The 15,361-nt window shown below is 41.7% G+C and overlaps 1 protein-coding gene across 37 annotated transcripts in view; it reads left to right on the forward strand.

Moving 5' to 3' along the window:
- Positions 1-15,361, forward strand: part of COL13A1 (collagen type XIII alpha 1 chain) — an 86,883-nt gene that overhangs the window by 23,878 nt on the left and 47,644 nt on the right. For 23 of the 37 annotated variants that reach the window (XM_088669541.1, XM_088669542.1, XM_088669556.1 and 20 more), the window contains 8 exons: positions 118-144; positions 4,208-4,234; positions 4,365-4,391; positions 4,816-4,842; positions 10,013-10,078; positions 12,264-12,437; positions 12,945-12,986; positions 13,923-13,949. In XM_088669541.1, the coding sequence (XP_088525667.1) occupies positions 118-144; positions 4,208-4,234; positions 4,365-4,391; positions 4,816-4,842; positions 10,013-10,078; positions 12,264-12,437; positions 12,945-12,986; positions 13,923-13,949 (417 nt within the window). Of the gene's footprint in view, positions 1-117; positions 145-4,207; positions 4,235-4,364; positions 4,392-4,815; positions 4,843-6,849; positions 6,907-10,012; positions 10,079-12,263; positions 12,438-12,944; positions 12,987-13,922; positions 13,950-15,361 lie in introns of all 37 variants that reach the window. The other 14 variants (XM_088669555.1, XM_088669575.1, XM_088669577.1 and 11 more) reach the window with 7 other exon arrangements.

The raw sequence follows: 15,361 nt of genomic DNA on the forward strand, positions 1-15,361 counted from the left end.
GAAAGCAACAGGAGAATGCATGACTAAATGGTAATGACAATCGCAGAAGTCTGAGGCTTCAAAATGTCCTAGTAACTAGAATGGCCACCCCTGATGCAGTCTTCCTTTCTATTTCAGGGGCAACCTGGACAGAAGGGAGAAGCGGTAATAAGACTTTAATCTGTTTCTGTGCAATATGCTGGGTTGAGGCTGGAGACTTTCAAACTTGTAAAAGGGCAAGACTGGCAGGGTGGGTTTGTGGGGTCCTCCTTTCAAAATGGAAATTACGGTTGCCATTTTTCAATAAGTGAAAATCTGGACACGAAGGTTGCTGAATTTAAAAGCTTTTTCTTTCTTTCAGAAATTCACCAAAAATGCAACACTTCCAATACGGGCTGCCATACGCCCGGGTTTTCCTGGACATTTTTAACCAGTTTCCAAAAATTCAACCAGGACACCATTTTCGAAGGACAAATCCCAGCTGTGTCCGGGAAATTCTGGACATATGGCAGCCCTACCATTCTTTTCTCTTCCTACTCTAGCAATGAAAGCAGGAAAGTAATTTCTGCTGGAAAAATTGTAAATAAGACACCCCCTCCCCTGCAAACAGCACTAGGTTATTGGGTCATCATCAGGAAATTTATTGTACTAGCCTTGACCACTTTAAAAATAAACTCAAAAAAATTCCAATCCCTAAACAATAAAAGCATTGTACAGTAAGAAAGTTAAAGTGCCTTCTAATGATATTAAATATTTTAACATAATTAGAGTAAAACCGAATTCAAGGTACGATTAAACTGAATACACTCTTAAAGCTCCTAAGGCATGGCCTCCTATAATACACTAGTTCTTTCTGTTAGATGTTTGCTTGCAGCTAAAGCATACAATGTTGTTCTATATGTAACAAATGGATAAACAACTCCCAAGAGAAAGCACATAATTTTTTGGTCAGGGTGGGTTGTTAAACTAGGCAAAATATTTCTCAAGAATCTCCGCGCCAGGGCGCCCAACCGGCTTGAGACGGCCCTGAGTACTACATCTAATATCAAGTGAAATTTTCCAGGCAAACCACGGCCGTCCCTCTTCTGGCCACAGGAGTGAGTAGGACTGGAGCCAGGTTTTCCCCCTCCTGACCCTGCAGCCAGGAGGCACTGGCTTCATTGAATACAGAATAGTATCAACATAACTGTTATATGCAATGGGAAACCAAAATATTGTGTGACTCGCTTTCTTGCAATATTCACTTCTATTCTGATGGTCTGGAACCAAACCCGCAATATTTCCAAGGTATCCCTCTCCTTTCCATAATGCTAGTCACCATGAATTTAGCTAGCTTAATTTGCCTTTGTGCTTACAGTTCCTTGTTGTGACTGCTTTGCTAAGTCCTTTCAGATTTAAGCTACACTGGGATAATTAGGACCTTCAGGAGGATTTGCTGGGTGATTGGCAAGCCTGAAATGCATGGTGAACTGGGTTATCAGATTGTTTCACCATCAGATGGTAGCTCCACATCACTCCAGCCCTCCTCCATCCAACTTAACAAGTACTTAATAGAAGGTTAGGGTGGGAGGGAGGAACTGTGCTGTTTGAGATGAATGGGGTTGAGTGCTGAGAAACTGTGTTAGGATATCCTGTTTTCATTATCCAGATTTCTTTTTTTAAAAAAAACCCCAGAAATACTTGTCAGGGAACCCACACAGTTTTGAAAATCAACTGTTCACAAAATTATTCAAGTCAATAACTTGGAAAGCAGAGTTAGTAATAGCCAGATACAGGCCATTTAGCCTATCTTGCTTGTAACTGGACACACTTTCACATACTAAATTCCTGGTCCATAAATTTTATCCACCTTGTTAATTCTGCTGCCACCCTGTGTGTATTGGCCCTGTTTTACAAAGTATCTCATTTCAGTTTATGCTTGGATTCCTGGATTGCTCGAATCATGCTTTTATTTTCTGCGAAGCTGGAGCTTTACCCTGTGTCTAAAGCAGAGCGAACCACAGGATATAGTGTATACTTCGCTTCCTCTCTGAGTTAATGAAATAATCCCACCCTACAATCTATCAAATACTACAGGCCTGTGGTCTGGCAAGCTTCTGCTTGCTTTGGCCCAGAGCCTGCAGAAATCCAATTTAACCCCACTGTTCAAATTAATTGTCACTCTGTTAATATAGTATATTTTCACTACATTATTTGTTGCAGGCAGATGCTGAAACATGTCATGCTTTCTGTATCTGATGAATTGATTGTGAGATTTTCTTTTAAATTAAGTTTTGGGGGCAGTATGCATATATTTTGTGACCCTCTATGTCAACACAGCCCACCAGGCATGTGTTGTGTGGGCCATCCAGGTGTTTGAGAAAACCAAAATGTTTTTTTTTGGGGGGGGGGAGCTCCAGGCAGGCGCCAAAGACAGTTTTATTGAGCCCCTGGTGGTCTGTGTTCAGCTCACTGAGTCACAGGTGGAGCAAGTCTCCACCAGGCATATTTTCAGTACATCCCAAACATCAGAAAGGAAGAGGCCAAGCACAAAAGATTTTAAATAGGCTAAAGCCTATGGCTGTGCTCCAACTGACTTCTGCATCACTTTTCCTCAGAGAGCTGTATCCCTAATGGGCATCAGAGCCTGAGGTATGCCAAAATATCACAGAATAGTGTGCAAATGAGAGGTAGGCCATGCCCTGTTGTTGCTGTAAAAAATGTGTGCAGATCCCTCTCCAGATAAGTTTGCCATGTCAGCACTATCTTATCGCTGAAGAGAATGTAAAAAAGACATTCAGCACACATCTCACATCATGGCCTGATTTTTATTAGTCTAGCTCAGTGTTTCCCAAACTTGGGTCTGCAGCTGTTTTTGGACTACGATTCCTATCATCCCAGACCACTTGGTCCTGCTAGTTAGGGATGATGGGAGTTGTAGTCCAACACAGCTGGAAAACCTTGATCTAGCTGCTGGACACTATTGTGCTTTGAATGTCTAGCTGGTCTAGCTGATGGACTCTATTTTACTTTGAATGTGGGTTGTTGCTGTTGTTTTGCTACTTTTTGGTTGCTTTCTTTTAGTTAATTAATAGGCTAATGCTGCTGATTTTATTTTTAATTGGGCACCTGTTATTTTTGTTTATAAGCCACCCAGATCATTTCACCAGACGTGTGCACATGTCACAGCATACCTTAGCAAACTGGATTAAGGGGTGCAGTGGTGTTGAGCCAGAGCCACCACCTGCTGGCAAGACAATAAGACCTCCACCTCACTGTGGATTTCACACTTGTCATTCACAGGTCAGGGCCCTGCTGTGAAGTAGCTAATATTCCATCCTCCACTCTGCAAGAAGCAGTGGACAGTTTAGACTTATTTGTCCCATGTGTGAAAAAGCTTTTACTCTTCCTGCATTAGGAATGGGTTAATCTGTCAATTTCAGTATCTTTCAGTTTCTCACTTTTCCACTCTTAATCAGTCTCCACATTTCTACATCGGAATATTTTTTTAAGCCCTCCAGAAAATTTGTCAGCATTTTTGTGCAAATTTCTCATGTGCATTCTAAATGCATATTTGCTCAGTGTGCATATTCTTTGAAGCAAAATGCATATCTGATTATTTATTGTCACCAATATATGCATTTATGTGCACATTTTACCATGGTCTGCACATTCTTGTCACATTGCTTGGCTGGAGAGCAGCTGTGCAAAATCTGGATAAGTCCAACTTTCTTAGGATATCCATTTCGGTACACAGTATTGTTTTGAAAAGTGTGAATCTGTCGTCTTTAAATGCAAACAGAACTGAATTCCTCCCCCATCCTTACTTTTGGTGATGCTACCCCAACAGACTATGCATCCCACTGCCCACACTGCTGAATGTTCCTGGTAATTATGTCACTAGTGGATAGTCTCTCCCAATGGGGACTCCACATGCTGTAAGGATATTTAATTGATGTACAGCATCACCATGAAAGAAAGATTTCCCACATCTGCACATGGAGTAGATGACATCTGTAACAGGCCCAATTAATATATGTTACTTGGAGGATTCTAAGGATACCTGATTATGGAATTTAAAGGTTTGGGTGAGAATTATCACAAAAGGGAGTTACAGCTTGCCTATGTTTCCTGTCTGTAATGCCAAAGTTTTAACTGAAACTTACATCATGTGCTGTCGTATTCCTCATATTGTTCACGTTGTTTTTCGCTCGATGTAACCTCTGCTTGGGTTTTTCTCCCCTCAAAGGGCCCAGCTGGTCCCAAAGGACAACCAGTAAGTAATTATTTGTACATACTTTCTGCTCACACTTATTTTTGGCATTCCTTATCACCTTTACCCTTTACCTTTACTATCACCATTATATATGTGACATGACTCTATATTTGTCTTCTGCTTTCTATAGGGAACCACTGGACAAAAAGGAGAAAAGGTGAGCTTAGCAGAATTAACATTCTACCTACAATAAAAAAGGGAGTTCCATGTTGGTTTGGGTTTCAGTTTCTAGAAATACCTGTGTTCAAGGCAGGCTAATATCCTTAAAGAGGATTTTAACTCACATTAAAACAGGTTTTTCTAGAAACTGGAAGCTGAAACAACCTGGAACTCCAGGCTATTCATGTACCCTGAATCAATAGTCTCAATATCCACAGTTGCTTTTGAAAATAATGTCACCTTTGCACATTTGAATCCATGGACAAAGTCCAGTCCACAGGATGCTTAAATCAGCATTATCCTCACTGACATGGATGCATTCAAGTCAGCAATGCACCTGTTATGAACCTGTCTCCATGAATCTATTTTGGTTACACCATTCATGATGTAAACTATTTTCTTTTAATCTCCTACTTTTGCAGGGTCAATGTGGAGATTATCCACACAGGGTAAGCAGACTCTTCTATTTGTTTGTAAAGTGACCCTTGCATATTATCTCTCATTTATTTGGATTGTTTTTTATGTAAATAAAGAACTTAAGAGTTCTTAGAGTTCATCACTGGCTCCTGCAGTCCTTGCCTTCCCCCTCCCCATCCACATAGATATTTTATTACCTGTCTTGCCTTATTGGCAGATACAGTGAGTGCAGAGTTTTCCGGGAAACATTTCACCAATTTCTCCATCTAGCTAGCAGATCTGCCAGTTAGGATTGCTCTGCTCAGTTTCTCTGCATTAGAACCATAGAATTGTAGAGCTGGAAGGGACTTTGAGGGTCATCTAGTCCAACCCCCTGCAATGCAGAAATTTCAGCTAGAAAGGCATACATTGGGGCTGAAATTATTATAGGGACATAGGTTTAAATACTTCATATTCAGCATTTGAGAAGTCTCCTAATAAATATACCCAAAATCTAGCCCTCACCCCAGAGAGATATAGATGTTCTGATTGTCCAGGGTCCTGGGTGATCCTGGGTGACAGGATGCAGCTCATGACCCTTTTAGAGGTATCTGAGGCAGACGAATGCAGGGAACAAAGGCTGGCTGATTGGTTGTGTGTTCTGGCCCATATAATTACAACATAGAGCCAAGTATATTTATTTAGAAAATCAGTGTCAGTCAAATTGCTATGGGCTTTTTATTTTTAAATTAGAAGCATAGTTTGCCTGAGCGATGCTCTGAGTTCAGCTGCACTCCCTTGCAAGTTCTCCCAGTGCTGATCAAGATGAAAATAAGGGCCCACAGAATATTAAAACACCGAGAAACTAATCAGGGGTAAAGAGGACTTGACCATACCATACGATCACAAAGAAAAAAAATAGCTTGGCTTGCTGTCTCTGTTCGACATTTGGAATTGTTATTTAATAAATTATATCTTCCCATCTCAGATGGTGCTTTCAGCTACAGGAGATCTACATAATAAGAGGAAATATAATAATGATCCACATGATATGAACAAATAGATTAAGGTGGAGAAGCTCTGGCAAAGCTTTGCAACGGGAGTATGCCTTGAGCCTTCCTCTGCTACATTCTATACTAACCGGCAGCCTATGTTTTGTTTCTGGGGGTGAGGAACCTGAAACCTATGAGCCGCAGCCAGCAAAGTTTGAGAGTTTAGCTTCCAACTCTAATTAAAATTATAGGAACTTAAAGGTTCTCTTTTTCTTTTTAAAAACAACACTGGGCCTCAAGATGATACCAAAAATGTTCTTAAAGACTTCAGAGCCAAATGATTTCTTAAAGTCATAAAAATCTTATGCTTTTCTTTTTTAAAAAAAACCAATAAGCAGATTCATGATTTTTGAACTTTGAGAGATGCTAGACAAGAAGATTAGGCCTATCCTGCTGCCTGGAAATCTTGGATGGACTCAGGGCACTGGTCACAATTTCCATCTTTGTTAAGCGTTGCCCTTAAGCAATACTTTTCAAATGCCCCCTCCCCCATGGATCGTAAAGGAAGGCATTTAATTTCTTTGCTCCATAATAACAAACTTATTTTCTTTTCCAAAAAGAGGAAGAAATAGCCCAGATACTTGCTTTTAGCATACTTAGGATTTATGAATCATAGGTTTCTTACCATTGTGTATGTGGCATATGGACTGATTTTTTTTGGCCTCTGTTACCCTCCTTTACCACCGTCAGTAAAGCAAGGACTGAAAACCCAGCCCCACTGTTATGTAGTACCCTAGCCTGTCCATCAAGCAACAAATTAGGAAAGCTGATACTGTGCTCTCAACGAAGGAAATGAATGCACCAAGTGGTTATGTATGTGTTGCACAATACAAGCCTTGAGGACAGATGAGGCAACTGAAACAGGTAAAAAGGGCAACAGGATTGGGCAGGGGTTGCAAGTTGTCTTCGGACTAGATTTAGGAGTTGGTGAAATTCATTTTGCTGCTGATGGTATAGAGAATCAAATTGACCCAGCTCTGTGTTGCTCTGTCTCCACTGTCCCCCTAGGAATACCTAAGCACTACACTTGCAGCCCTGCGTTCTAATCAGATCCTTACACTGAAGGTTTGTGGGGAAAGGGTTTAACAACTGGTCCTGTTGCAAAAGGCCAAGGAGATGAATCCAATATTGCATGTTCTCAGTGGCAAAAGATCCAATAACATACCTGTGGGACACTACCAAAAAAAAAAAAGGAAAGGAAAATGTATAAAATACATGCTACCATCAGATTTCAGTTTTTCACTGTGGGAAAAGGCAAATGATGTAAAGAAAAACATTCTGTATATCATAGTCATGCCATCTGAACTATCCTGAGCTCACCTTCCAATAGTCATTAATGACTGTCATCTCAAGACTTATTTAGGAACATAGGAAGCTGCCATACCGAGCCAGGCCACTGTTCCATATAGCTCAGCACTGTCTACACTGGCTGGCAGCAGTTCCCCAGGGTTTCATTCCCAGCCTAACTTGAGATGCTGAAGGTTTAACCTGATCAGCACTATATTTGTCTTGTCTGTGTTTTTAGATCTTGCCTCAAGAGGAGTCCCTTCTACTGAGCAATTTCACAGTTGATTATAAGACATGTGAAAGGCACTCTTAGATCACAGAATCTCTTAGAGTTGGAAGGGCCCCTCAGGATCATCTAGTCCATCCCCCTGAAATGCAGGAATATGCAGTTGCCCTATACGGGGATTGAACCTGCAATCTTGGCGTTATCGGCACCATGCTCTAACCAAGCTTGGAACGGGCAACCTGTGGCTTTCCTAATGTTTCTGGACTACAACTCCCATCATTCCTGACTGACCAGGGCTGATAAAAGTTTGGAGATCAGCATCATCTGGCAGGCCACAGTTTCCTCATACCTGCCCTAGATACTCCCATGCTTCTTATTAGGAAAGGTGAGGCATCAGAAGAAAACTGCTGGACCTAAGGATGGCATTCCAAATCTCCCTCAGTGTCATGTTTGCTCAAATCTAACACCTGACACAGAACGGATGGAATATGAAAGTCCCATTCAGGTGTTTATCTCCGTACTGTCTCAGTCACATAAAGAGAACCAGTGGAGCTGCATGTGCTTGTCTGCATGCATCACCACACCCCATACTGTCCCCACAGTGTTGATACATTGGGGGAATGTCTGAAGGGGATATGCCTGCTGAGCATGCAGAGGCTGCCTCCGGGAGCACTCAGGTTCCAACTCACAGGGCGCCCTGTGTGTTTGTCAGGCAGTTCCCACCTGCTTTAGATCTCCCCCCAACATGTTGATGGTGCCGGGGACAGGCAGGTGTGTGGTGTTGTGGTGGGGCAGAGGAAGCGCACATGGCTCTGCTGTGTGTGTCTCTTTCTGCACAACAGAGATTGTGTGGAGAAAAACACCTGAAGAGGGCTACAGCTTCCAAAAATTCAGCTGACTTTGTCGCCTCTTAAGAATTACAGGGAATGTGCAGGGCCTTTTTCTGTGATTCACAGACTGAGCCCCTCTGTGGTCTTTGGATCTGCTGTTGATTGTGGCCTTCTTAATCCAACCATTGCTCTTCCAATTTTACCACCACAACATGTCCTCTCTTTTTAACAAGCTGCCCAGAATGACTGGGTTGCAGTGCTGCAATATTGTGATGACATTTCAGTTTTGCAACAAGACCGGAACTTGGCCTGCCACTAAAGAGCAAGCAGCCATAAATAAGGGGAAGAAAGTGTACTCTCTGAAATGTACACAGTCGCTGTCATGGGAGACCTGCAGGCATACCTCTCAGCCTCAAAAGAAATTACAGGCATCTGCATTTTTGAGCTTTAGCAAGACCTGATTGTTCTTGCACATATACTAGTGAAAATCAGGGGTGATTCTAGTTGTAGAGTGAGGATAAGCATATGCAGTGGTTGGAACAGTTCATTGAATATTTGGCAGGCAGAATATGCATAGATATGCATAGATATGTTTGTTTTCCTGGAGCCATTTTTGTGAGGTGGAATGGATATCTGTAGCATGGAACACATGGCTTTGGATTTAAAATGGACACGTATAGAGACAGCTGTGAGGCAAGACATACACACGCTCACACACGCAAGGTAGAATGATGTGGAGTAAACTTTGGAAAGGTGCTGAAATTAGAAATGCATCTCATGCATACTAATTACTTTTGTGAGGTCAGGTATGGTAAAACTGAAGAGTGAAATGACCTCCATGTAGAGGCTCATGTTTGGAACACTGAAGGAATGAGTTCTGAGAAAAATATCCTATAGTTGGACTTGGCAGGAAGTGAAACTTCTGCCAAGATGTAGAGCTGGATTCCTTGTTGGAGTGAAGTCTTTAACTTATTCTGCATTCATCCCTTTAGAAATTTAAAAGATGCCTTCTTCACATCCATTTTCACTGGGGGGGGGCTTGTTTTAAAAAAGCAGGCACACTTCTTTTACTATAATGACTAGTTTTCTCTAATAGGGAGATAAATTGGCTCAATGATATACAGTTGGGCCTATCTAAGGGATGAAAAATGGGTTGCTGAGAATATCTGTTGTAATCAGAATAGCTTTTGCAGTGATTAGCAAATTTGCTATGGGATTAGCTAGCAACAAAAAAGAATGGTCAAGAAATGAACTATATCTAGTAATAAGGAGAGCACAAAAACAACCAATGAGGAATGGTGACTTTGGGTGAAGCAAAGAGTAAGATGTAAACAGAAAAGTGCAAATAACAAGTCAAGAAGCAAATTGAGAGCAGAAGTACTCTGCCTAGAGACTACAGGTGTGAAGGGTAGCAAGTGTCTATGCTTAGTTGCAATGATACATAGCAGAAGGCGACAGCATGATCAACTTTTTATTATTCCATGTTATATAACTAGAAAGTACTTTTTTAAAAAAACCAAAACAAATCTAGAGTACTCTGAAGCCTGAAGAATAAAACCAAAGCCTATGTTCAAATTATTAAAATGGAACATAGAAGAGCTCAAGAGGCTTGCCAAAAGGTTCCCAATGACAGATACCTTTTCCATTGCCCTTCATTCTTGTCTCTGAACTGTGACTTACTTTCATTACATCCTTTCATTGTTTTCCTCCCCCCCCCTTTCCATTTTCTTCATTGGCTGTTCTGTATGACTTTTGATGCCCTACTGACCTCCTTTGCCTTGTGACCTTTGGCCCTTGCCCTGTGACCTCCTGACTCGGTCTTCTTCAGCTGTTGCCTCTTCTCAATTCAGTGCGGCTGGCTCCACCCCCAGTCATAAAGAGACGCACCTTCCAGGTATCCTTCTTCTTTTCCTGGTTTTAAGCATTTTCTTTTCCTTCAGAGACTGGTGATTAATCAGCTTCCTTTCTTTCTTGCTTAGAGAGGGTTTCATGAAAACTAGAAGCAGCAGGGATCTCTTTAGAGAGTCAGTTATATCCCCCATTTGACATGCCTGTACATCAGAAATGACCCCACAAGCTGGTTTTAGTTCACTTGTGTGCTTGCCCTCTCAGTTTAAGCAGCTAAGCATGAACAGAAATATTTTGGCTGCTTTTCCTGATGATCTGATTTCAGGGCCACACAAGATGCTGTAAGAAAGAGTGTTATTGAGGAAAAACAAGGTTTTCACAGGATATACTTGAAGAAAAGGGTTGCTTCTTTTTCTTGGGGAGAGAGCAAATGATCCCACTTGCATTACTATAGAAGGAGAAGTGAATCTAAGAGCCCTCCATGCATTATACTGAGGCTGTGTTTACCACGAGACTATGCACTGGTGTCATGCAGGTATCGCCTGCAGTAAACATGTAAACATGTATTGTAAGGCAAGCTTGCACAACCTGGGACCTACCAAGCAGAATGGTGACCCAGAGGCTCAGCAAACTGACTAGACCTTTTAAAACAAGGCAATGTTAAACACCTACAACACCACAACACATTGTAGGGTAGCTGTTTTCAGCTTGCTAGATTAGACATCCTCAAGGCCTGGCAAAGTGTGACAAACAGGCACCCATCTCTAACTACCTGAGGATTTGTGTCATAGACATCAGATTGGTCACGGCTCCTCTAGGAGTGTCTACACTTAATATGTTTACTGTGGAATGTGTTGGTTTTGTTAGGTTTGCTAAACACAGTTGCCACACAAAATAATATCCTGATTGCATCCACAGCAAACACCCTTTGATTTCCTAGACAGACAGACTGTAGCACTGTAAGGGAACCTCTGCTGACAATCTCTTCAACTCCTCTAGAGATAGCTATGTCACTTTGAATGAAGGCACTGGAATGAATTAGTTTGTATATCTATGGAGATTTATACATGGGCATTTGGCAAGTACTGGCTCAGCTGCCTACAACATCCTTCAGAGGATACAGCCGCAGTGCCCTTGGCTTTGTTTGAGGACAGTATTATGTGTGTTTGTGTAGATGAGTGCAGATGGTTCATCTCAGCAAGAGTTCTCTATAGTGAGATGCCAACCCACACAAAGCCTCTTGTTACTGTGGCATTATGGTATGCTTATGAATACTTTTAGCCTGGAATGTCCCTCTAGGATTCATCTGGAATGTAACTGGATGGAGGGAGTAAGTCAGAGATCAAACGCCATACTTATCAGATGTCACATGCCTATTTTTAACCATTAATTGGAGCTATATTTTTTTTTAAAGTTTTGCTAAGCACCAAGTGGTTTCATTGTGTGTGGATTTAATGTTCTGTTAGAGTTCACTGCAGGCTATCTCACACAATCACTTTGGCTGGGTATAAAAAAACAAAACAGGGAAGTCAACGAAACAAATGGCTGGAATTCAGGACATAGTCAAGGTTGGGTAGAGAAAAAGCAGATGCAACCAGGGTTCTTATATTCATACATTCTATTTTGCATTCTGTTAGGAAGGAGCAATATTCAGTGGATATAGTAATAATAATGCACCAAAATAGATTGTATTTTTATTGTATTTATTTAAAGGATTTGTAGCTCACCCTTCATTGGTACTGATACCAGGGTGAGGCACAATGTAAAATAAATGATAAACAACATCAGTAAAGCAAGCAAACAAAATTCTTAAAGCCTGAGAGAAAACATAAGCTTATAAGGAGTCTTCTGAATATAGGAAAAGAAGCAGCAGAAGTAAGAACAGAAATGAGAGTGAGATGGAACAGAAGTAGTAGTTTTAAGGGGCTGTTGTCTTGTGATTCAGACATCCCTGAAACCCCCAGTCTGTAAGTCTGTAAGGAAGGGCAGAAGAAGGAGAAGTCTTAAGAACAATGGCAAGGGCTTGTTTGATGGGCTTTAGTATTGATGCTCGCTTTCCCAGCCTAAGATCTGATTGGGAGTTGTATTCCTTCTGACGGGAGCTTTAAAGTCATTCAGGAATCCATGCAGAAAGCCCATCCGCACGTTGCCCTTTGGCCAAGTTTTGGAAACCCCCTTCAGGTACTTACTAACAGCAACTTGCTTGGCTTGGCTCTTCTTCCTTTGCTCAGCCTCTGCTTGCTGTAGATCACACTCCAGGGTCATTGTGCTGCACTGATGATAGCGTTGTTTTCAATGCACCTCAGGGTGAACAGGGACAGGCAGGAATCCAAGGGCCTCCAGGGCCACCTGGGCCACCAGGCCTCCCAGGGACTCCAGGACCAACTGGACCAACTGGACCAGCTGTAAGTACCTCTTCAATTGCTTGTGTCTGTCTCCCATACTTCCTTCCATACCATACTTTGGTATCTGAAGAAGTGTGCATGCACACGGAAGCTCATACCAAAATAAAAACTTAGTTGGTCTTTAAGGTGCTACTGAAGGAATTTTTTTATTTCCCATACTTCCTGTTCTCCGAAGAACCAAAGATCTGGCTTTTATTTCCATGGTGGTTCTGCAACGGTGCTGCCCCAAAGCCTTTCTTATCTTCTCCCATGTTACATGAGGATGCCATTTCCTCTACCCCAGCCTGTGTGAACTTCCAGGGTGAAGAAGTCACACTCTGGATGCAATTATGTCGCTCTCAGCAGGACACCCAACTCTTAAAAGCCCTCAAATTCTATTTGATGTTCTGCTAACAGCACCATTCCTTCAGGGACAGTAAGCATTTTCAAAAGGTCAAAATCACTCTTGTTGAAATAAGGGTTTACCAAGCTGGCATCTCTGAAAGACACATTTCTGTGTTGCCTTAGGGAAAAGCAGGAGAACCAGGGAAGCCCGGCAAGGATGGAAAGGTATCCGTTTCATCTTTTCCTTTACAGTTGCTGCATTTGCTTGCATGAACATTATTTATTTCTCGGTGCCTTCAAGGGACATAATGAATGCTGGCTCAACAGTGCCATACAACTGCATGCATTAATGGAAGGGTGAGCAAGCAGTGGAGGGAGTTGGTCATTCAGTGGCCATTCTCTTGCCAGCTTCGTCTGAATGTAATCAGCTAAAAGTCCAGTTACTCGGTTCTCGGATTTTAAAACCCCTCTGAACTCTAGGATGTATTTATTTATTTATTTAAAAAAAACCTATGAACTTCAGCCTCTTGATTTGAGTGCATGATGGAGGGTTAACTTGAAATAATTGGGAGTGAGGGTTTTTCTCAACTCAACCTGCTTTAATCCTAGGATAAGCCCTTATAAGCACAAAACAGGCTTATTATCTGTGAAAAAGAGAGGGAGGGAGGGAGACTTGAGCTGCATACACACCATAAATTTTAAATTCTTTTAAAGCATATCCTCCTTACCTTAAGAATCCTAGGAACTATAGTTTGTTAAGGGTGTTGAGAATTGTAGCTCTATCAGGGGTGATTTACAGTGCTTTAAAGGTGTGGCATGTCTGCAGTCATGGGCCTAAAATGCTTTTTTTTTGCAATCTCATAGCCTAGTAGTTTAGGTGTATGGAAAGTTGTTTGTGAAGTATCAGCTGACATTTCCTAAAATGAATAGTTCAGGGCCTAAAAAGGAGAAATAATGCAACATGCAGCATGCTTGATATAGGGCTTAGAATTCATTTACTTACTACAGAGGACAATTTCTGCATACATTATTTAAGTAATAAAAGATAAAATATATGGTATGAGGAGAAGTAAATGTAGTACAGACCTTAGCATATTGCCCAGTGCTGTGGGGATTTTCAGGTTTTTACTACTTCATGATGTCATATGCTTTTATCTGCAGGGCTTGCCAGGACCTCCTGGACCAAAGGTGAGTAAAGCAACTCAGAAGAAATACCAGATATAAAAACTGCCCTCTAAAATTTCAAATACTTTGTGAGTGAAATGTGAAATGCAGTGAAGTCCAGAACGTGGTTATAAACTGAGTTCTCGGGATTCTGCAAAATGGTTTAATTACAAGAGAGTTAGTCCATCATGCTTTGAGAACGAACAAGGGAGAACCCTACATACACAAAAAGAAGTAGGGATCTTTTAATTAATTTGTTTATTTAAGGATCCGTGACCCTGACTTGTCATGTTTAATGCATCTTAGAAGCACAGGCTCATATATATATATATATATATATATATATATATATATATATATATATATATACACACACACACATAGCAAAGGAACAAGTTCTGAATAAACCTACTGTGTACAGTCATACCTCGACATCCGAACGCTTCGACTTCCGAAGGTTTCAACTTCAGAAGTTGACAACCCCGGAAGTCTTTTTGCCGCCCGCGCCCGGTGCATGCGGTCTACACCTACACAGAGCCGCGTGCGTGGTTGGTGCATTCACAGAAGCGGCGCTTCGCCATCCGAAAACCTCGACTTACGAAGACGGCTGTGGAATGAATCGTCTTCGTAAGTCAAGGTACCACTGTATGTACAGGTACCTTTGGAAGGTATAGGAAAATAAGGACAACCTATTTGTGTTAATGTGTTTATTAGCGTGAAAATTAGTAATGCATGGAAGAGCCCGTGTTCCTCCTACTCATATTCTTGCCTTCACATAAGACCAGTTTTGAATCAGGCCTTACCTGATTTAGAACCACGAACTAAGATCCAATTAGAAGAGGTTGGGAAGTATGGCAGGAACTAGCTAGGAAGCCAAATAATTCTTCCACAGCTGTTTGAACAGAGAGAAACTTAGCTTTTAAAACCTGCATACTTTATCAGTAATGAGCTCCACAGCACAATTAAGATTGGATTGGCAGGCTCTGGAGGAGGAAGAGGAGGAGGAAGAAAAAGAAACCAAGGAACAGGGATCTCCCCTTTCCACTCTGATTTTAGTTACTTTGGAAGACAGAGTAGAGGTGCAGGTTCTCCCCTCTGACCTTTTTAGGGAGGGCTTTGGTCAACTGAGAGGGGAAGCTGAACAGGGAGGCATCAGTGACTGAACAGGAGGGTACAACCTTGTCATTTAGAACCAGGCAGCAGATGGGAGCAGACCAACTTGCACTGATGGAGAGTGTACTTGCAAAATTGTCATTCTTACAAAGTGAGAGAGTCTTGTGGGTGAGCATACCAAGCCTTGCTTTACAAAGCTTGGCAAGAGGGGCAGAGAAACTTGTTGGGACATATTCATTGCTTCTGTCCAATTCTGAACTTCTTGCCTGCTCCTGAACTCCTTAATCCTGACTCCTGAGCACTGGGTCTGCTGCCAAACCTGT

Source organism: Zootoca vivipara, chromosome 5 (assembly GCF_965207765.1).
Source record: "Zootoca vivipara chromosome 5, rZooViv2.hap1.1, whole genome shotgun sequence".
Classification (NCBI taxonomy): domain Eukaryota; kingdom Metazoa; phylum Chordata; class Lepidosauria; order Squamata; family Lacertidae; genus Zootoca; species Zootoca vivipara.